The 22194-nt window shown below is 37.6% G+C and overlaps 1 protein-coding gene across 4 annotated transcripts in view; it reads left to right on the forward strand.

Annotated features, from left to right (window-relative positions):
* grik4 (glutamate receptor, ionotropic, kainate 4) overlaps positions 1 to 22194 on the forward strand; it is a 329903-nt gene that overhangs the window by 272291 nt on the left and 35418 nt on the right. For all 4 annotated transcript variants that reach the window (XM_051861113.1, XM_051861111.1, XM_051861115.1 and 1 more), the window contains one exon: positions 19535 to 19642. In XM_051861113.1, coding sequence (XP_051717073.1) covers positions 19535 to 19642 — 108 coding nt within the window. The remainder of the gene's footprint in view (positions 1 to 19534; positions 19643 to 22194) is intronic.

Consider the following 22194-nt stretch of genomic DNA (forward strand, 5'->3'; position numbering starts at 1 on the left):
TTTGAATATTAATTTCTTTTTCTTTTTCTAAAGAAGGAGATGTCAACAAGCAACACCTTTTTTAAATCAGGACAATTATGAAAGAATAATCATAAAAGATTATCTTTTTGAAGATGTGCTCAGAAAAAGGTGACCTGACGAAGACCGAAGGTGTCAAAACATTTTGTACACTATTAAAATAGAGTTTGAGAGCATTGTGATGTGCTGTTCTTTTGTTGTAATAGAACTACTCGTAGAATATAATTATACTCATAATGTTGTTATAGAATAAACATTTCCATTTATGTTCACACACTACAACCTCTGAAGTTGAGTGAGTTTTCTTGTTTTTGCCCCGAGCTACGTCCAACAGCACGGTTAGATCGCTTTCCAACTTTAAACACGCATTTAGGATAAACCGAGTTGACGTCTGACTGTTCTTAGCGTTGCCTGTTTCTGTATATGACGGAAAGAGAGAGCAGAAGGGTAGCGCTGTCAAACAGCAGCCTGGTTTCTGAGTGACACCATATTTCTTGAGCCTTTGTGACCGTCACCTTGTGTCACTCACTTTTTTTTATTGCTCTTTTAACCTTTTGAAACACTGTCAACTTTCTCCATGGACTGCTCTTGTACGGAGTGCTCTATGATTTGTGATGGACAGATGGACAGTCGAAGGCCACTTTGTTCACTATTCCAGGCATAACAGCAGAGATTGGACTGGCAGCTGGTGCTTGCACCCAACCTTATTAGTTTCACAAAGACGTCACTGTTTTTCTAGAGAGTAATATCCGCTGTCTCAATTTGATGTAATGCATCTGTCGCTTCCCTGGCCCAGCTCATTCAGCGCGGCTGTGCGGTCCAGCTGGACAGCAAAGTTCATGCGAATGTCACCTCACTGTCCTAACGTAGCTCCCCTCTGCCCATCATTTTCTAAATGTGTTGTGCACTTGTTGTTGTAAAAGACTGAGCATTATGCCCGAGCTCACAATGTCTGTTTCTCTTAATGATAGACATTCACCCACAAATCCAAGCAGAGGCTGTTTTCATTTAATGAGTATCAGTGTGCAAAATACAGCGGCTGTGTTTGGATGGAATACTAGTGTAATATTAATGCTTTCTATTGTATAATGCTGCACACAATACACATACTGCACACTACAAGAATAATAAGAGTAGTATGCTATTCCAAGCCAAACCAGAAACAGTAGCCAGGTGCTTGGAATAATTTTGCTTTGTTTAGAAATGAAAAAAATTGAAAATAAAAATATTAGGACTGTCCAAAAATTGTAATTATTAGAAATTCTGTTCAAAAATGAATTATATATATATATATATATATATATATATATATATATATAAATTTGTATTTTTTTTTTAAAGAAGTTAATACTTTTATTCAGCAAGGACACATTAATTAATGTTTATAATGTTACAAAAGAGTTCTATTTCAAATAAATGCTGTTCTTTTGAACTTTCTATTCATCAAAGAATCCTGAAAAAAATCTGTCACTGTTTCCTCACAAGTATGAAGCAGCACAGAACTGTTTTGAACATTGATAATAATAAGAAGAAATTTTTTGAGCACCAAATCAGCATATTAGAATGATTTCTGAAGGATCTTGTGACTGAAGACTGAAGTAATGATGCTGAAAATTCAGCTTAGCCATTGCAAGAATAAATTACATTTGTAAATATTTTCAAAGAGAAAACGGTTATATTAAATTATAATAATATTTCACAATATTACTGTTTTTTTTTTTTCTGTGTTTTTTATATATAATACAGAAAAACAGTAATGTTGTGTAATATATCATATCACATAAATTCGTCTTGGTGAGTGTAAAGGCTGGGACACACCAACCCGACTAGCGGCAACAAAAGCCGACGGTGTTGTCGCCTCACATCGGCTGCATCAGAGAAAAAAATATGTGCGTGAACACAACAAAAGAACTTCAGCCGACTGTCAACTAGCACGCACGTTCTGCGCCTGCGTATAAAGGAGATAACTGTCTATTTAAGCAGATATATTTGTCTATATTCGTCATTCAAAAAAGAGAAAGCGAAACTAAGACTGCATGTATACAAACCATAAACAAAGCAGCGCTTGCTTACCGTTTTGAATATCAATCATGCTGATAACGTTCTTTATTCCACTCCGCTCATGTTATTATGAAAATATTCATGCATTCGAGTGCTCAGGTAAGATGACGTAAAATTAGAACAACCTTCTGTCTGTGACGTCATGACTTATTTGCTTGCTTTCATAACTTTTGCTTATATTCTCGTGAACTGACTCATTTGCTATACTGAACAGCCAATCAGAGAACTCTCTCTGACGCCGATTCAACATGTCGAATTGGCCGAAAAAAAGCCGATGAGGACCAACTTCAGCCGACGGTGCGGAACACACTGAGAAAACTTGCACAAAAACTGCCGTCGGCTTGGTGTGTTCCGGGCTTAAGAGACTTCTTTACACAAACTTTTAAACAGTACTATATAAAATACACTTCTAACAGCTTCCATTTAAATCATAATGAGAATGCTAAATTATATACAGTATAATATGAATTAAAAAGTAACATTTTGGTTTGATGTTGATGAAGGGGTTTTTGAGCTGTACTGTAGTAACCGTGGACATGCCTAAGATAAAAAAGCTTGGGAAACAAAGCAGTAATGTGCATAAATTAAATGTGAATTCTAACGTCCATGAGACAGTATTATGTTTGTTTTTGTGAGTGATTTATGCCGTGAATATACTGAGATATTTAAAGCAGAATGCTTCCTCAATGCTCTGTCTCAGATTAGCAGCTATTAGAGGTATACGGATGCCTTGGCAACAAGTCTTGAGCGAAGCTGCCAGGATTTATACAAAGACGTGTGCACACATGCACACATCCACAAATGCACATGCTTTCTCTTTTCCACATCATATATTGACAGATGCTTGGGGCTCATATCAGTTACATCAACACCCTCCCTACTGGGAAGCCATGAATCTTCACAGAATCGCAGGACAAACAGAAAAATCGTGGCTAAAATGAGAGTGGGACGGAAAGTAGTACAGCATTGAGAGAAGTGTTAGGTCTAGATTTATCCGTCATGTCCTGGAGCAGTTGGCAGAGCCGATCCTACCCTGTGGGCATTAGACAGATTGGCCCACATGTGTACATACGCTTCCCTTCAGGAAGCTGGTATGGAGCGAGGAGAGGAAGGTGGACATATGAGGCGGGCCATCACACACTATTGGCACATTTAAATTGAATTTCTCTGGCAAGCATCTCACATATTTGAACCGTGCCGCACTCAACCAGCACTGCAATTTCACATCAGTTTCAGCTCGAAAGATGTATATCAAACCCAGCTGGGATGACAAGATAGCTGCACGGCTTTTCATGCAGGTGTCATTAAACCAAGCGTGGCTATAGCAGCATGCCAGTCCAATCTGTGTGCCAGTGCTTAAGGTAGACTGGTTAATGAGAGCTTATGTAACATTTCGACACTTCGCTGATTATTTTACACACTGCCAACACTCTCTGAGATGTTTTTGAGAAAGTTTTAGGCACATGGATGGTGATATGGTGATAAGCATCTGGGTTCTAAAAAATACTCTAATTATTCAGTGATTTGGGCAATAACACATCACAAAATTAATGTAATCGAGAGAATATGAGTTTCTATTAATTGCTTTAAGACTACATGGGAGATATGGCGACCCATAAAAATGCATCAGGAATGTGGCATGTTTAGTATATGTACATCCATCCATCCATCCATTTATCATTCATTCGTTTAATGTATTGTTAATTCTGTTGTTCTTTTTTAGTTCATTCTGTTATCTATCTATCTATATATCTGTCTGTCTGTCCGTCCGTCCATCCGTCTATTGTTCCATCCATCCATCCATCAATGCTTTCCATCCATCCATCCATCCACCCATCCATCCATCTCTGCATGAAAATGTCTATAGATGTCAGAGGATGCATGGCCCATAAAGTCTTTTTGAAGTCATGCATCAGAGGGAATCTATGGCTTATATCTGAACACCTGATTTTAATTGAGCAAAGATCAATGTTCATTGGACAAAAGGCTCTAAACATTATTGGACAGTTGGCTTTCAATCAATGAATTTTTGTCCCACCTGGAAGCTTGGCTTCTCTGTAATGATCGGGGAAAACTCAAATGGATGGGACTTTGCAACAGATAGTCAGTAATGAAACGGCGGTGTATGTGACTGACAGCATTTCAAATGTAAAACCACTGCCGTCGAAATCAGAGCGTTCATGCAGTCTTAAATATACAGACACTGCAATCTGTCATAACAGATTTATTTGAGCTTTCATAAAGCTGTTTTTGCCTGTTAGCTTTTTTTAAACATCAGAGCTTGGTCAATTATTTATTTAAGTAATTTCACTATTTAGTGCATGGGCGTTACTTAGTTTAAAAAGTAGTATAGGGAGATTGTGATGGTTTAGCTCATGATTATTTAGTTATACAAATTTTTTTTTTTTTTTAACTTTTTTATTGATAAATATTCTACTATATGTGATAGTCTATTTAATGTATGTAATAATTGATAGTTTATTTCAGTTTTCTTTTGTCAAAACTGAAATTTCAACACTAACATTGGATATTAAAAATCATTTCAAAATCATTTCAATTTTCAATAACACATCGACTGCCTGTTTTTCAACACAAGAAGTTCTAATTAACTTGTTACGCAGTGATTTGAGGGAGCAATCATACTTGATAACTAATTCAAGTGCTCAAATGAACTTAATTTGATAACTTCATCCACCCTGGATTTTGGAGGACAGTGAATGAAACCAAGCATGACTTGTTGGTCCAGTACTAATTTTGCTTTGAGTGTGAGAGGATATGTATTCTAATCTCTTTTATTTTATTTCTTTTATTCATTTTTTATTTTATTTCATCAAAATTGCAGTTGTTTATATTGTAGCCATCTATTTGCATTTTCCTTTTAGGTATTACTGGAACGGATAGCGAATTTTCTGACAGTTTGGAAAAGGAATAGATTGGAGCATGTTCTGCAACCGATAACAACCGCAACAACTGCTGAATAAAAAAAAAAATCCTCTCATTATATCACACACAAACAAAATAAACTCCTGCTCAAGAGCTAGAAATGTTTTCTTCCGTTTTAGACAGTAATCGACACATCCCTATTGTGAGCTATTTAATGAAATGGTGGGCACATCTTCCACCTGTCCCCACCGTATATGATGCATATGGTTTATTAGTAGCTTTTGGGAGCAGTGGCTTGAACATTTGTCTTACTGCTGTCTAAAGTAGTTAGCCCACTCAGCATATCATTGAAAGCCAGAAGATGTGCGCCATTAAGAAGGTCACCTCAGCCTCGCTGTATTCCTCAGTTTTAGCAGGCCTGACGTTCCCCGTGGCTTTCCCTGTCTGATCTGGCATGTTCTCTCCCACTGCTCTGCCATAAGCTCCACCAGTCATCTCCATAAAGAGACCCCATTAAACATGTCCACACCACACAGCTTAGCAGCCTCCGACTGGCATTCTCACCCACGCGTTTACTCTCTCTCCGCTAAACGAGTGATGAAAAGACTGTTCAGACTAGTAAATATTTTCAAGAGAATGTGCTTTAATTCAGGACACCCTACGTTTATCTTTTTATGAGATGGGGTAATGAGCGATATCACCCAAGCTAATAAGGAGTCATTGCTTTGCAACCGTGGGCAGATGGTGTCCTCCATTGGCCTGCTAAGTTTTTACTAAATGAACGATTTAATTCAGCCAGTTCTGGGATGAAGATGTTGTACAGAATGGAACAGACAGAATTATGATGGGACACCTTTTCAGTCTAAAATGGGCTCTGTCCAAGGACATGGTGTGGAGAGTAGTTGTTTTTTTTTTTTTTGGTTTTTTTTCTGTTCTGAGCTCCAGAGATGATGTGGCGTGATCTCATTGACTTTGCCGTGCTTCGTACGCTAGACAGTGTAGCTGCTGTGTCCCAGAGGGCAAGCCGAGCGGAAATGCCCTTCAGGATCCATGAGAAAGGCGGCTGGTTTGTTTGGGCACCCCGCCAGCCTATGTACCCTTAGAGCAGCGATGCAGCAAAAGCATGTTTGCACTGTTGATGCAGCTTTTTTAAAACCACCCACATATTTTTATGCAAAAACACACACACGCACACTTCCAGCCCATTTGCCCAGCAGGTCTCAGCCCGGCATCTTTCTCCCTGGGTTTGCAAGAGGCGATTGTCAATTGTCTTTATTTCCCTCATCGATAGCATCGCGGGCTATTAATTAGCCTGAGCTCTGTGGAGCCTAATAGCAGTCAGAAGCTGGCTGTCAGAGCCGCGCTGCTGTTTATTTGTTTGTCTCTCTTGCTGCGGGGGGTTGGTCTGCTCACGCCAGCGCAGGCCACTCTTGACGATTTAGTAATTAAGTTTGGAAATAGAAGTAGTTAATCAAGGCCTGAGATTATACCACCTGCAGAGGAGGCTTGCCAGCAGGGAGGAGTAGCTCCTCTTCCCTGAAGGAGAGGCTTCAACTGTTGGATTTTCCTCCTGCTGCGAGCAGGCCGTGTCTCCCGCCTCGCATTTGTCCCACTTTGATTCTCCCCTCGGCGGCAGAGCTCATCTTCTGAGTAGACAGCTTCAGGCCCTGGACTTATCTCACACTCCCTTCATGTTGTACACATCAGTTTTGGGCAAGCTAATTTAAAAATGTTTTGTAACTATTATTTGATGTTGGCACATCTAAACGATTGGACTCACTTTTTATAGTGTATTTTTTGTGTAGTATACTTTTATTTATTTATTATTTATGTATTTTTTATGATTTATATTGCTGATTCGAAAACATACAAATTAAAAGCCTTGATCCGCTTAAAATGAACTGTCCAATTAAACCCATACAATAAACTGAATGTGTTTAAGTCAGTTCTATAAATTCATTTTAATGTTGGACAGTTCATTTTAATTAAGCAGTTCAAGGCTTTTAATTTGTATGTTTTCGAGTCAGCAGAGAGACTTTTTATTCAGTGACAAGTTAGTAACGTTAGTATTAACTAACAAGTTAGTAACGAAAATAATGTTAGAATAATCACACTAACATATAGACTGACAACATCTCATCTGACAGAAGATAATGAATCAGGCAACTCGTTTTTCTCAGGCACGTTTTACTTCTGACAGAAGAGCTAACAACTTTCAGGCACGTCTTTCAAAATAAAAGTCTCAAGTCAGAAAAAAACATTTAGAAACGTTTTTTGTTATGGATGCTGTTGTTTCTGCTCCAGCCTGGTCTCATGGAAAGACGTACCTGTGGGAACGTTTTTGCGAGTCGCAAAAATAAGTGTCAGTATGTACATATCACTGCAGTTTCCAACAGAAATGAACACTAGAGGCAGTAAAACAGCAAGCGCTTTTAATTGTTTTCATACACAGTTATGATTACAGGGTCAGATTATAGATCAGTAAAGACTTGTTTTTACGTCTCCTTGCACAATATTATGTTATGACTTCAAAACGCTTTTTACCAAAGTGCACGATTTGTAAACAAATATGGAGCTGGTTAACCGGTGCAAAGTCCAAAACATATGTTTCGGTTTTCTGACATAACAAGCTTGCTCGGTAGCTCAGCTGATACGGAGTTGGACTCAGGACGAGGAAGCCTTGGGTATGAATCCAGGAAAAACGAGTTAGATGAGAGATCAAAACAAGCTAAAACGGCATGATTACGGATGCTTTTTATGTCACATTTGCTTTTGTTAACACTATCTGGTACGTTTAGGTGTAGTGTTGGTGGTACGTTATTTTAAAAAATAATGGCGCACTACACTTTTAGCGCCACTCACCGGACAAAATTTCAAATCAGAACTGCGGTTATTCGTATAAAAAAACGTCATAAAAACATACCATATTCACATTTATCTGTTACGGCAAAAAAATGAACATGCTTTTAGCGCCACTCAGTGGACATTTCACATTGAAACTGCAGTGATATGTACGTATTGGTACGTATTTTGCGACTCACGAAAACATTCCCACGGGTAAGTTTTTTCTAATGAGACCAGGCACTGTTTCTTTGACTACACACTCCGCGACCCACTCAAAACAGTCTTGCGACCCACTTTTGGGTCACACCAGCTGAGAAAACAAATTGAATTTGTCTGAAAAGAATAGATTCACTTAATTACTTCAATTTGTTTGGCTGTAAAGCTGTGTGTAGAGACATCAGTGCATCCTCAGTTTTGTTGCATATTTAATGAAGTATTTCATTTAAAAAAATACAATGGACAAGACTTATATGCACAAGCCATCTGAATGAACAGATTGAATGGTTTGTTGAAAGAGTGTTGTAAAGCTGTATTCACCATACAGTTACAAACATCAACGTAACATTTTGTAGCGCTTTACTGCTTTTTGCTGGAAAGGTTAGCTTGCTACAGGATAAGAGACATTTTTAAGCAACCAAGCACTGTCATGCTCCTGATGAATGTGGCTGGTAGCATTGCTAATTTTAGTTTAGTTTCTCCCCAACACTGATACACACTCACAGCAGGTTGTTTTAATACACACACAGCTATTTGAATTCGATTATGTTCGCCTGGCTCTGTTCGCTTGCTCTTCCTTTCAACTGAATTTGTTTATTTATACTCCCAGCACGAGACCTCATTTATTAGGCCCGTCTGTGTCTTATGTGTGTTTTTATCAGAGTGGCTAAAGACAACAGTAGTCGCTAAGCTCCGTCAAGTTTGCACCCCACGTAGAACATTGGAGAGGAGTCAACACTTTCCAACACACGCTGGGAGTTAAACTATGAATTCGCTCCTTGTCTTGAAAGATATCATGCCACACCAGCTGGTTTGGCAAGAGCCTTGCAAATCAACTTGAGACCAGTCGATTTAGACCATAAGGCACAAGTTCCTCACATTTTAAAGCGTTTAAAGAGCTTCTCAGAGTGATGTTTTTATTTCTAAAGTACCCATTTCTCACATACCATACAGTTTGGTGCCAGTATAAAAACGTGTTTCTGACAGAATTTGGAGAAATGGAAGTTGAGGAGCATTTTGAGGACTTCAGCATTATCTGTGATAGAAATCGTGAATTACCCGTTTATGTCTTCATCTGAGTGGCAATAAAACTGTCACAGAAGCCATAACATTCCTCTGTAATGTACGCAATTTGTGTCAGTGCGTGAGCCCGCCTGGGGAGAGCAATAACATGGATGTGATGAAATATGAAGGAGTAGGCCTGCGAACGCTGAATGATCAAAACTCTAGTAGTGTAGGAGGTAAATGAATGAGAGGTATTTGTGAGAGTAGGAACACACCGTGTGATGTCAGTTCTCTTAAAGGCCCCAATATACTTCAAGCGAAATTGATGAATGAACTGGTGTGATGTAATTTCAAACAAAATAAGGCCAAAACGATGTTTGTTTGGAGTTTGTTTCTGGAGTTTAAAACAGCCTCTCAAAGCAAAATTTCCAGAAAAGTTTGCTCTGGCTGGTAAACGCCTTCGAACTACAATTGGTTCATGGCGATTATGTAAAAAGTAGGTGTGCTCTGAGACTCCGCTTCTTTGGCATTGAAATCTTTTCCAGTTAATTTCTTCTGTTCAGTCCGTCACGGTCAGACGCAAGCAAAAGCATGAACACACTGTGTGTTTATAGCAGAAATTACTTGTAAGTTGTACTTCTAATTAAAACCTACACTGACACTGTTTTTTCATGTTTAAGCAGCTTGCTTTAAAGTAGTCTGTTATACAAAGTGGTATATAAATAAACGCGACGTAACTTGACTGGAGTGCCGAATTGCAGTGCTTGTGCAAACAAATGCACATCGCTATGATCAGATGCTTTCTTAACTGCTGTTTTCTTACTGCTGTTTTTTTTTTTGTTGTGTTTATCTTGTTGTTCAGGGGAAAACAAATATTTACATATTCATCTAAACACCACACCCAGCAGTGTGGGAGGAGTTGTGATGTTCACTAACAGTATATCGCTGCAAAGGTATTTCAAACTTCTTTTTACCCCTAAGCAAAGAACAAAAAAGAACTTCACCATGAGTATATCAGGGCCCCTTGAGGTTTTACCTGGTCCATCATCTGGCCTACAAATCATCCTCTGACCTTGTTTTAATGACTAATTGATCATCGCTCAGAAGCTAGAATATGGAGGGATAGAATAGGGAAGGAAGAGTGAAATTCAGCAGGTTGCAGTTACAGTAAGTGCTCACGGAAGAGATGATTTTCAGCTATTTCTTGAAAATTATCAGGGATTCTGTGGTCCAGATAAGGTTAGGAAGATCATTCAACCAGCAAGGAACAGTGAACGAGAATGTTCTCAAGAGTTATTTTGTGCCTTTCTGTGTTGGTACCATAAGACGCCACTCACTTACAGACCGGAGGCTCCTTGAGGGCACGTAGACTTGTAAGAGAGAGGGGAGGTAGGAGGGTGCGGAGTCCGTGGACGTCCTGTAGACCATTTTCTACTTTCTCTCTAATGTTTTTTTGTCCTAACCAGCTGTAAAGGCAAAGAACGACAGGGGATTCTGTTCTATATTTATCCATGCCATTGTGCTTGAGAGAGATTGAGAGATTGTACGCTCTTCTGATTGGCTGTGATTTGTGATTGATTTTGTCACATCTTGTAGCCTTGTCATGTCATGGTGTGGACAGACAATTTGCTTGTCACTGGAATCTTATCACATCACATCTGGTTATGACACGGCGTTAGAATTAAACAGGTTGTTTTTGCTTCTGCACCTTTAATATGTCATGAATAATGATGCATGTTATGATTGGCTATTCACTTTTTTGTATGTAAAAGGCTGTTGAAATATGTGATATTGCCATCCATTATTAAGTGCGTAAGGTTGTGAAATTGATGCCATGGCACATTTTTTGCATCTGTATAGATGCAGGATTGGTTTTCAGGAAATTAAATTTTCACTCTCACTTCCTTACCAACTTCCTCCTTTTAACTTCATCTCTTCTCTCAGATCTAATGACTATAAATGTACTTTTCTGTTTTTACTACCCCATACAAATCATCCAAATTCTATATAAATCACATTTACTACTACACATAAATTCTCCAAAAGGCATCACATACTGTAGTACTTTCCCTCTTTTCATGGGTAAAATCTAATATGCATTAAAGAACTCTATGAAATTCTAGTTTAATAACTCTTAAATGACTGTATTATGATCAAGGTCATGACACATGCAGCATCTTTACAATAGAAAAGTGATCTGAGTGACCACACAAAAACTCATTAATCCGCCGTCACTCCAAGAACTTGTAAAGCTTTTTATTTTATTTTCTGAGCTGTCTTCTCATTGACTAACGTCTGCTTGAGCCACTTGGAGAACCTTGTGTACAAGTTAAAGGTTAAATAAAGTTAAATAGACAAATAGCATTTCAGTTCTCACAGGACTGTTTTGTGCTTATTTTTCCAAAGCATTTAAGGTGAAAGACATTGTAATCTGAAATTCACAGTCTGTAAAAAATTGAGGAAAATTACTGACATGGCCAATTCAGACGGGATTAAAATCACAAAAAGCTCTGGTAATTATTACATCACCCCACCTCAGAGAAGAGCTTACTCTTCCATAAATGGGCTTCATGGTGTGAAGAGGGAGCTTTGCTTTATGAATGTCAGACTATCTCTACATAGTGCAATGAAAAGAGCAAGGAAAATCCTGTTTTCCCTATGCCCTTCAAGGATATATTGAGACATAAGTCTGTATTTGCTGGATCCTCCTGGTAGAGCAGCTAAGTATAACATCTGCTGGATACGTTTAATATATATATATCTAATCTATATATATATATATATATATATATATATATACATATATATATATATATATATACATATATGCATTTTATTTGTTTGTATTTTGTTTATTAATTTTCCTTTTATTTACATTCATTCGATTTTTATAAATTGATTTATATATTTTATTTTGTATAATAATAATATTATTATTATTATTATTATTATTATTATTATTATTATTCATTACCATTACTGGCACCTTTTTTATTTATTTATTTATTTATTTTGTTATCATCTAATACTTTTTTCTTTTTCTTTTCTTGTCACTGGTTTATATATATATATATTTTATTTACATTAATTTATTTAAACCTTTTTTGGTATAATATTGTTATTTTTGTTATTATTATATTTTTTAAACCTTTTTAATTTTTGTTATAGTTAATACTTTTTTTTTCTTTTTTTTTTTTTTCTTACTTGTCACTGCTTTTGTTGTGCGTATTGATGCTTTTTCCAATATTGCACATATAACAATCATGCTGCTAAAGTACTTTGAAATTGATTTCTCATTCGCCATTACCCATACACAGCCAGTCAGGACCTTCATAGAGTTGGAGGAGGAAAGATCTATAGCAGAGATAGAGAATAAATGAGGAATGATAAAAAGGGGACTAGGCAGTATGCAGGATTTGGTCTCAGCATATCTCCCCTCCTTCCCTTCACTGTTAGCATCCGGACATTGGGGGCTTTGGCTGAGCATTGTTAAGTGAGTGTGGGGGGCGTCTGTAGAAAGCTTTGATGTGAGCTGCGCTTTGGGTGGAGCTTGACGGGCTCTGATCTCCAGTGTCTCCTCATTATGGCAATGGCCCTGCAGCTAGCGGATAATGTCAAATAATGAATGTTGAAATTGGCTCAGCTATTTGGGAATAACAAGAAATGTTTTTCTGTTGGCGGTTATGCGCTGCAAATTGAAATTTTGATTGTAGTAAAAGGTCACTTCTTGAAAGGGAGTATACCCACCTGACCTTTCCAACCAGCCTTTAACTCTTTATCCGTCGGCGTATGTTTCCCGCTAATGACTGCAGGTGTGACATTCTCCTCGTTCCACATGAGAGGAGGGAATTCTGGCCTCTAAATAAACGGCAATAGGCAGCCATCAAACGTGGCGATGTGGACTTGTTTTTGAGTTGCGGGTCACAGGGTCACTGGGTTTGTGAAGAACACTCACAGATTGGTGCGATGACACTTTGTAGTGTGGCAGCTTGGCAGTGCTCCACACGAAGATAGTGTCATTCAACCACTGTATACACCCACTTCACATTCAAACACACTCCTGAGACCCTGGACTCATACACTGATAGTTTGATAGCGGGTTGACAAGTCACACATAGATACAGTTGCTTTTGTCCTATTAGTTTGAACTCCATTCGAGAACTGACTGAATGCTTGTGGCGGCTCACAATAGGCATTCATGTTATCTCTGCAGCTGCAGTGCTTTCTAAGGTTTATCCGTCACCCCTTCTTCCTCTCCTCCATCTTTCCCACACTACTGTATTGATCTGTGTCGACTCCTTCATGCCTCCATTCACAGAATATACCAGACTCTGCCTGCCTGTTTCAGCCACCCCACTGGTTTCCATTATTGGGCAGATTTATAGCGAAGCATGGGAAAAGCAAAAAAAAGAGATGAGAGACAGATAAAGTGTGAAGGAGTGTGTCAGCACAGCTGAGGTGATAATTGCACATGTAGCAGGTATGGGGCTCTATGATTATTGCTGACAACCACTAACCTGACATTATCAGAAAGTTAAAACGCATGCAGGGTTATACATTAGTACCTCTTCTTTACTTTTATCCTCTGCAGCCTTCCACAAAACTTTCTTTATAGCATAACAGTGGAAAAAACTCTCCTAAGACATAAACCTACAACAACACCTCTGCAGACTAAAGCAGACTGACTGATGTTGAACTTGAGAAGTCTGTCCCTGAGTACATTACAGGCTTTGATCAGGCATACAGGATGCTGTAAGTACCGTTTGAACAAGCAGTGGAGCTCAAATTTGACTTTGATATTGTGTACTTGTCAGCGGTAATTAATGACAAGCACTCAAAGCTCTTGATTAATCGCGACTCGTTTAAATGAACAGGATATGGGTCCTGCTCAACCAGTTACTCCCATTTACCTTGGCTTGTTGCTCTCATTTTACACACTTAATTACCACAACTGCTCCCTTATAGCCTCTTAGGGGCCCAGTGTAGAAAATGAGTCACTTGCTGGGCCTTTGTTGTGATTATTTATACCATAGGCATGAAACGGACTAAAGACCTTTAAGGGTATTAAACTGTGCAATCCATTCACCTTTAAATCAGAGGGAATCATGGTCAAACGCTCAAATGGTGCCATTGAACTTTAGGCTGCTTTCATTAGATTCTCTCGGGAAAAGCATGCAGTTTTTGTATTTTTCACAAGTACTATTGCTCATACTAAAGGAGTAAAGTATACTACCTTAAAGGCCTGTTTACACCAAGAATGATAACTATATTAGCGTCTACGCTAACAGACGATAACTGTGTTTATTATAAGCGTGTGCTGCAGTTATGTTGTCTGCTGCTATAAGCGCTTGAGCTTATTAAAGTCAGGTGGATTATGATTGGCTGTCAATGTTTTTTTATCATTCATCAGCTGGAAAAATTGTTCTGAAAGTGAGTCCAACAATATTGTTTCTCTGTGTCATTATTGTTATAGTTTTGCAATGGGCATCTCTATTCTCAAAGAATTAGACTAATTATTAAAACTTTATAGTTATCATTATAGTTATTGTCCTTGGTGTGAACAGTCCTTACATATTAGAGATGAACAATATATGGGTATCATGTCACTTACATAAAAACAAAAGTATATTGAATGTCCCCATTTAAAGTCAAGTCAAGTCACCTTTATTTATACAAATCGGCTTAACAGTGATAACAGGAAAATGATTCACGAGAGTTCATTTAGGCTGTACAGCAGCTCTAAAAGAAAATGGTGTCATTGTTCATCTGAAGTCAGTTAGGTGTTGATTCAGTTCTGTTGTAAAGATCATCAATTATCAAATTAGTTTATTTCATCTATAAAGCAGTTCTGCAGAAACAGTGATGTTGTCATCCAGCTTAGTTAAATTTCAGTTGAAATTTAAAGGCACACTGTGTAACTTTTAGCCCTCTAGTGGTTAAAAACAAAACTGCATGTATTTTGCGGAAGAACATTGTTTTGGTGTGGATGAATATGACCCTTCACAACAGATAATGCTTTACAATTAACTCTGTTAGAGCGCTCCATATGGCAATATATATGCGTCGCTTTTGCAACATTTGAAATCCCTCAGTTCTTCCATCTACGAAAAGCCAAGCCAATGTTGATTCTCGTTTTATTACGAACTCTGTGATTGTCGCTTTCTCTTTTTGCCAGTAGACTCTCCTCTATTCTGTGTCTTTCATTCCTCAGAGGTTCAAGATTTAGCGTGTCAACCTTTCTCGCTTGTTGTGACAACTAACCTGTTGCATTTTCACACCATACACGCGTCAAAGTAGCCAGAGCAACCTTTCTCTATTTATGGATATGACAAGACACTCGCAGGCGAGTGCCGTATGTACGCAAATTCCTGCAAAAACCACCTGAACAGTCTATAATATAGATGCTTATAATAGGCTTACCATAGTGAATCAGTATAAGACAAAAACATGTTTTGGAAGAAGGATTAATGTTGTATTGATGTGTGCGTGTGTGTGTGTGTGTGTGTGTGTGTGCGCGCATGAGTGCGTGTCTACTCTAGTTTGCCACTCTGGGCATGTTTTGTTCTTGATGTTTGTCAGAGCTGTTTGTGCTAAGTAGATGGCTGCTCTCAGAGCATTTCCTCCCTATTGGACGATATCCAGACTCTCTTCCTGCCCACAGCTTTACTGCACAGTCCCTCACTGTCCCTGACTGCACTCACTGCCTACACGTCCTCCTACTCTCTTTTCTTAATGTCTCTCCTAATAAATCCTAATTGTTCTTGAAATCTCACCCTCTCTCAGTTGAAATGGTTTGGAGCTGTGGGTTCTGATTCCGCAGAGCCATCAAGGCTGTTTGGCTGCCGCTGGATTTCATTTGTGAGAGTAAGGTAGTATCTCTACCACAGAGACAAGAAGGGAATGAAATAGAAAGCAGGATCTTTTGATCATATTCTCAGAGGAAATCTTTGATTCCTGGTGTTCTTGCATTCTTACTTTCACCTTTCTTCATCTCTTACTATGTTTACTGCAAAACTTTTCTTTCCTTATTCTCTACACAAGATTCACTTACTTGAGAAACAAAAATGTTTATTTTTGTTATAATTAAGACATTAAGATTTGTTTTCAAAGAATATATTCATTTTACTTTCATTATCCCATTGGCAAATTTGTATTTTTTATTTTATATTTTATATTTTTATTTTATTTTCTAATTTATATGTTTGTTTTATTTTAACGTTACAGAAATTTGTTCTTGAATTAAATTTATTTTTTGTTATCCCCTTGTCAGATTATTTTTATTTTATTTTAGCATAACCATTATTTATTTTTAGATTTATGCTTAAAAAAGAAATGCCAATGAGACAACAAAAACTTGAATATATCAGAAATATATATTCTCTGAAAGCATGTCTTATTATCTTCCATCTGTTTTGCTTCTCAAGTAAATATATCTTGTATTCAGGATAATTCAACTGGAAAACAAGACAAAAGTAATGATTAAGAAAATATTTTTCGCAGTGTGTTTTGAGAAACAGGTTTACTGTTGAAAGAATGTTGAGCTATTTACAAAAGGATTATCCTCAGCATTTTGCGATCTCATGAGGATCAGTGCAATCTTGAGCAGATGCTCTCCTTTGCAACATAAAAGTCAAGCTAGAGCAGATATATTTTGCCCTTGATTTTAGGAATATTTCAAGCAAGGTGACCCATGCATGCAGGATCTGGGGAAATGTTCCTGTTTCTCTGTCTGTAGCATCCATAAAGTCACACTACTAGATTGTTTTTGCTTATATACATTCACTTTGAACAAAAAAACTTCCTGTGGCTCACTTTCTCCCCTGTTTGTGGCCCTTGACTTCTTCATATCTCAGAGAGCAGGTAATTTTAGATCCAGCGCAGTGCTGCAGCATCCTCCCGTGTCGTTTGGGTCTACAGAAACGCTGGGGATCAGGTAGCGAAGGGAAGATAAATAGAGCGGCACCTCTGCAGAACACTTCGAGCAGGAGGCCCAGTGAACCATGCAGCTTCGTAATTATAATAAAAATAAAAATGATGGGTGATTTAGGACTGCCATGTGTGCTGGGTGGAGACTCAGCCTCCCATTAAAGGTAGTGTGGCCCCCATATAGGCGGTCTAGCAGAGGGGTGCCAGCCAAAACCAGAATGATAATGAGGACATTGGCTCGCTTCAGAGAATTGGGGTGTAATTGAGTTAATGAATGCATTCTGTTGCATCTCTGATTGAGCGCATGTCCCTTCGCCACTTCCTTTAAAGTGTTCTTACTGTTCTGTGTGTGTTTGTGTGTGTGTCTGTGTGTGTGTGTGTGTGTGTGTGTGTGTGTGTGTGTGTGTGTGTGTGTGTGTGTGTGTGTGTCGAAAAGCTCTCTTCCGCAATCTCCTCCACCTGACATTGAGCCTTAAAGGAATAGTTCATGCAAGAATTAAAATGGTCATTATTTACTCTCTTCCGTACCTGTATGACTTTATTTCTTCTCTGGAACACAAATTAATTGAACTTTTGAACCATATTCTGGTCATTCTTTTTAATATGAAAGTGAATAGGAATTGGGAATTACGCTTCAAAATGACAACAGCAAAAACAATATAAAAGTATCATAAGCATAGTCTATTTGACTCATTTGCAGGATTGGAATTAACAGGGGCTTGGGGCAAAAATGCCACCAAAATTCCCCCAAATCAAATTTTTCAAGTTTGTCATATGTACTGAGTAATGGTTACATCGTGCAATGAAAAGCTTAAATTAGACGAAATAAGGATACAAAAAAGATACATCAATTAAAAAATAAACCTCTGAGAAAAAAAAACAAATGAATATACTTTAAATATGTACAATACTATTAATATCTACAAACAACTACAAATACAACTCCAAAAACTCAAATATATAATTTCAAAATGTACAATAAAGTTGTAAAATGTAAATATAAATCAAATACAGCATAAATAATAATAGTGTGCCATTGCATTGCATATATGTCCTTGTTCAAGATGTGTACTATGTTATGCCTCTTTATTTAGACTATATTTAGGTGGAATATTATAAAGTCTCATTGAGGCAGTTTAATGCAGAAAAATTCAAGATAAGGGGGCAAAAAATGCACCAACATGCTTAAATTATATCTATTATGATTGTTGTTAAAATGAAATGTGAAAATGAATGAAATGTTGATTGTGGCATTACATATAGATCGGCTCACGTTGCATCAGATTTCTTTTTACGTGTTTTTGCAGCATTATAACAAATCACACGTTTCTGTTGAGTTTATGAATGCAATGGCCAATCAGAGGCATTTAGATTAGTCACTGCTGAAAACGCCTGAGTTTTGTTTAGTGTGCATGCCTCACTCTTGTAAATTCTCTCATCATAAACAACAAAGTGCAGATACAATGTAAGCAAGATTTTCATTTTACAGTGTAGAGAGCTTCAGGGGAGTTTTGTGTTGTTTTTCAAACAAAATTTCAAACTGGGAATAAATTATATACAGAAAGCAAGCAAAGAACGTTCACCATCACTAAAGAGATCCATGACTTCAGTCTTGCGCAAGTTGTGCACTCTCACTAGACTGAAGTCATGGATCGCTTTAATGATGGGGAACATTCTTTGCTTGCTTTCTGTGTATAATTTATTCCCAGTTTGAATCACTGTTTTGTTTTTCATGCTACTAAAATAACCAATGTGAAGTCTTGATTTTCTAATGCATAAAAAACAATAAACCAATTCATGAATAGTTCTTAGCTTGTTTTGTCCGTGTAGCCTACAAGAATATGACGTCCCATATCCCCAAACAAAAAACATTATGTATTCTTTTAATCAACATTAATAATCATTACAATATCAAGAGCCATAATCAAATTTGCCATTGCAAAGGTAAAAAAAAAAAAAAAAAAACTGCCTCATCAAAGGAAATCAAATATTGCCCCTTAATTTAATTTCTGACCCTGTTCATGTGAACTTTTATGTCTGTGAAATATTACTACAAATCTTCTGTAGCCATATAAAAATGATTTTGTAAGAAACAAGTGACATTTAACATTTTAACTGGGAAATTTTATTTGCACATCTGCATATTCAAACTGTTGCAGTAAAGAGATATGAGTAATATCTAGTGCCATTCGCATATTTGAATACAGTATGTGCAAATGCAATAGAAATTTGAGAGTTATTGGTGGAGGGGACAGGTTTCAGTGAATAATAAAATAAAAGTTGGTATGCGCCTCACACAAAGAATAAAACTGTGGTTTCAGAAGACATGAAATATAACGCTTGGGTCATATGGACTTATTTTTTGGATACTCTCATGGTGCTTTTTGGTTATTTTAGGAGCTTGGCAGTCTAACATCTCTTTCTTAAACAACTTGATGGTGAGTAAATTATGACAGAACTCTCACTTTGGGTGAACTATCCCTTTAAGGATTAATGGTTGCTCTTTTTATGTTATTGGATCTTCTACTACACATAGTTTGCTTGAAGCCTTGGTATAACTCTCAGTGTGTTTCTCCTACAGATCGGTCAGTGGCATTCAGAGCAGGGACTGTCTATGGAGAAGAAGCTTCCATCACTTAACGTGACAGACACACTATTCAACACCACTCTCACCATAACTACCATCCTGGTAAGTCCTGTCTTCTACTCTGGTCCACGTTCCTCAGTAGAGGACACACCCTAATGATTTAGCCAAGAGATTTACACACACCCCCTGGGAATGTGACAAAGTAGCTCCTTTTTGAAGGAGTCTCTCTTTAGCTTCTAGAAACTCTCTGTCGAGCCTCTAATCACCTCAGGGTTCAGCACTGATCTAAATAAAGTCTTTTCCCTCTGAGATGAGTGGAAACTAACAAGTATGCGTGTGATAGCATGTCCTGGAGCAGCAACCATCAATTGAAGATGTAATCCACTAGGCTGTTATCTGGGGGCAATTTTCTCATCTTCTCGTACACTGTATAGTGATGAGAAAAAAGAGGCTCTCCACAGCCTTAGGCTGGATGTCGCATATCTGGCTGGGTCATCCCTCACTAGAAAAGAGAGAGGAAAAAAACGACTAAGAACGAGAGGGGCCAAGGTGGATGAAGCACTCGAAAACCAATAAATAGTTGGTGTGAAGTGGCCTTGTTGAGGACAGATGGGGAAATCTTCTTAAGTCACAATTTATACCTGATGAATGATGTGATAAGCATAAAGAACTGCTGAAAGCATAATCATGCTGTCCACTGGCAAAACTTTGCTAGTGGCATTGGGCGAGAAGAAGTCTTGGATCAATATTCACTCCCATCAAGAAACTTGTCAAAGATCAATTAGCAAACAACAACGATCCAGCGATTTCAATCAACTCCCGATGGACAAAATCAAGTCCCGCCCTACATTTTGTCTTGTTCAAGAAGCCATTTCACTTGGATATACGTCACAATAGGGAAGAAAAGGTGATCACAATTTTTGTTTCATGCTGACTTCAGGTTTGATTTAACTCAGAATATTCCTTAGTTGCAGTTTGTTTAAAAATCTGGTGGGAACATCAGCACACCAGCATCCAACACAACATATGCTGGTGTTTTCAGCAGGTTTTTGGAAACAAACTGCTGTGCACTAAGTGCAGAAGAGATGATTATGTCAGGGAGGGTGTGCATGTGTGTGTCTCACTAAAGGAATACAGGTGGAACAATTAGTTTCTCTCAGATCTTTTATTGTTAATGTGCTTGATGTTAGAGCTTGGAGAACTGGGGAGAAGTTTGCACCATGTGTTTATTCCTCTTTAAAGATATACAAAGACTTTGGCCGCATTAAAGAGCCACCGAAGAGCAATTTCAGCTCTATCACGGCCCATTCATCACCGGCTGATTGCAAAGTCTGCTTTATCTCAGTAAACGCAGCACAGTTGAAAACATGCTGCAGAACTCAGCACCTGTGGACCATTCCACCAGCATTTTCATTACTGCTCTGAGCTTTTTGTCATCGCTAGAGTTACAGCACACACACAAACAGACAGATTGAATTTTACCCAGGTGATATGGGCTAGATCTAACATTTTTGTAAGGATAGACAGTATATTAGAGCTGGTTCGGCTTGCAGTGGTAAAGCTGTCTAAACTAAACAAACTGTTCTGTGGCTTTTTGTAGTTGCTCTTTATGTCTCTGGCATTATATCATGTGCAGAGGGAGCCAGAGCTTTTGTGCTTTGATTGAGAACAGAAATAACTCATGTTTGTTTGTAACATTTTACATTGCTTTCATAACTCACAGACTACCTCAGATCTGCCTTTTGATTGATGAAAAAAAAAAAAAAATTGTATTACTCTACCATTGATAGACTGGTAAATGACCATTTGTAGATGTGGTAAAGACATAATATCAAATTTAATATAATATGATATGAACTCACTTTACCTCACATATACTAGAGAACTCAGAATAATATTACTCCTTTAATACCTATTAATAATGCTGAATAATTTCTGACCTTTATATGGCAATAATTCTTTTAGCTGTGAGGAATAATGTGTGTTTAAATGGGTCATGAATTATTTTATAATGTTAAAGTCCACTTTTAATGTTAGTAGGATTATTACATTAAAAACTGCCATAATTTAAAAATAAAAGGCCATTTTGTAGGCTGATTTTAGCCCTCAGTTTTTATATAATAAAATTTTATATTATAAGTGAATATATATATATATATATATATATATATAATATTTGTGCTGTCAAATCGATTATTCACGATTTAATCGGATCTAACATAAAAGTTTAGATATATGTATATAAAATATATTTATACAACAGTTCTTTCAGGTTCTCCAGTCTGATTGGCTGAGAGCCATGCGATATTCCCCCAGTATTAGCACTGGAACCGTTTCACCATTTGTATCACTCTGCTTCCGGCGACTATCATGGCAGTTGAGCAAATCCACCATATTTTTTACAAATACTACTGTTGTTGTGTCACAGAATCAGCGTGTGTATATATATATATCTCAGTTGATCACACTGCTTCTTTTCACATACCTCCTGCCTCGCATCTCAACCAGGCACTATATGAGCTGGTATAGGGTTTACTCTATGGACCTGACACAGTTAATGCCTGATTTGCATAGTTTTCTTAGTGATTCAAATATTAAAACAACACAGACAGTGTGTGCAAATACAGGATGCTGTTATTGTTTTATTTGTGTTT

Source organism: Ctenopharyngodon idella, chromosome 15, assembly GCF_019924925.1.
Source record: "Ctenopharyngodon idella isolate HZGC_01 chromosome 15, HZGC01, whole genome shotgun sequence".
Lineage (NCBI taxonomy): Eukaryota > Metazoa > Chordata > Actinopteri > Cypriniformes > Xenocyprididae > Ctenopharyngodon > Ctenopharyngodon idella.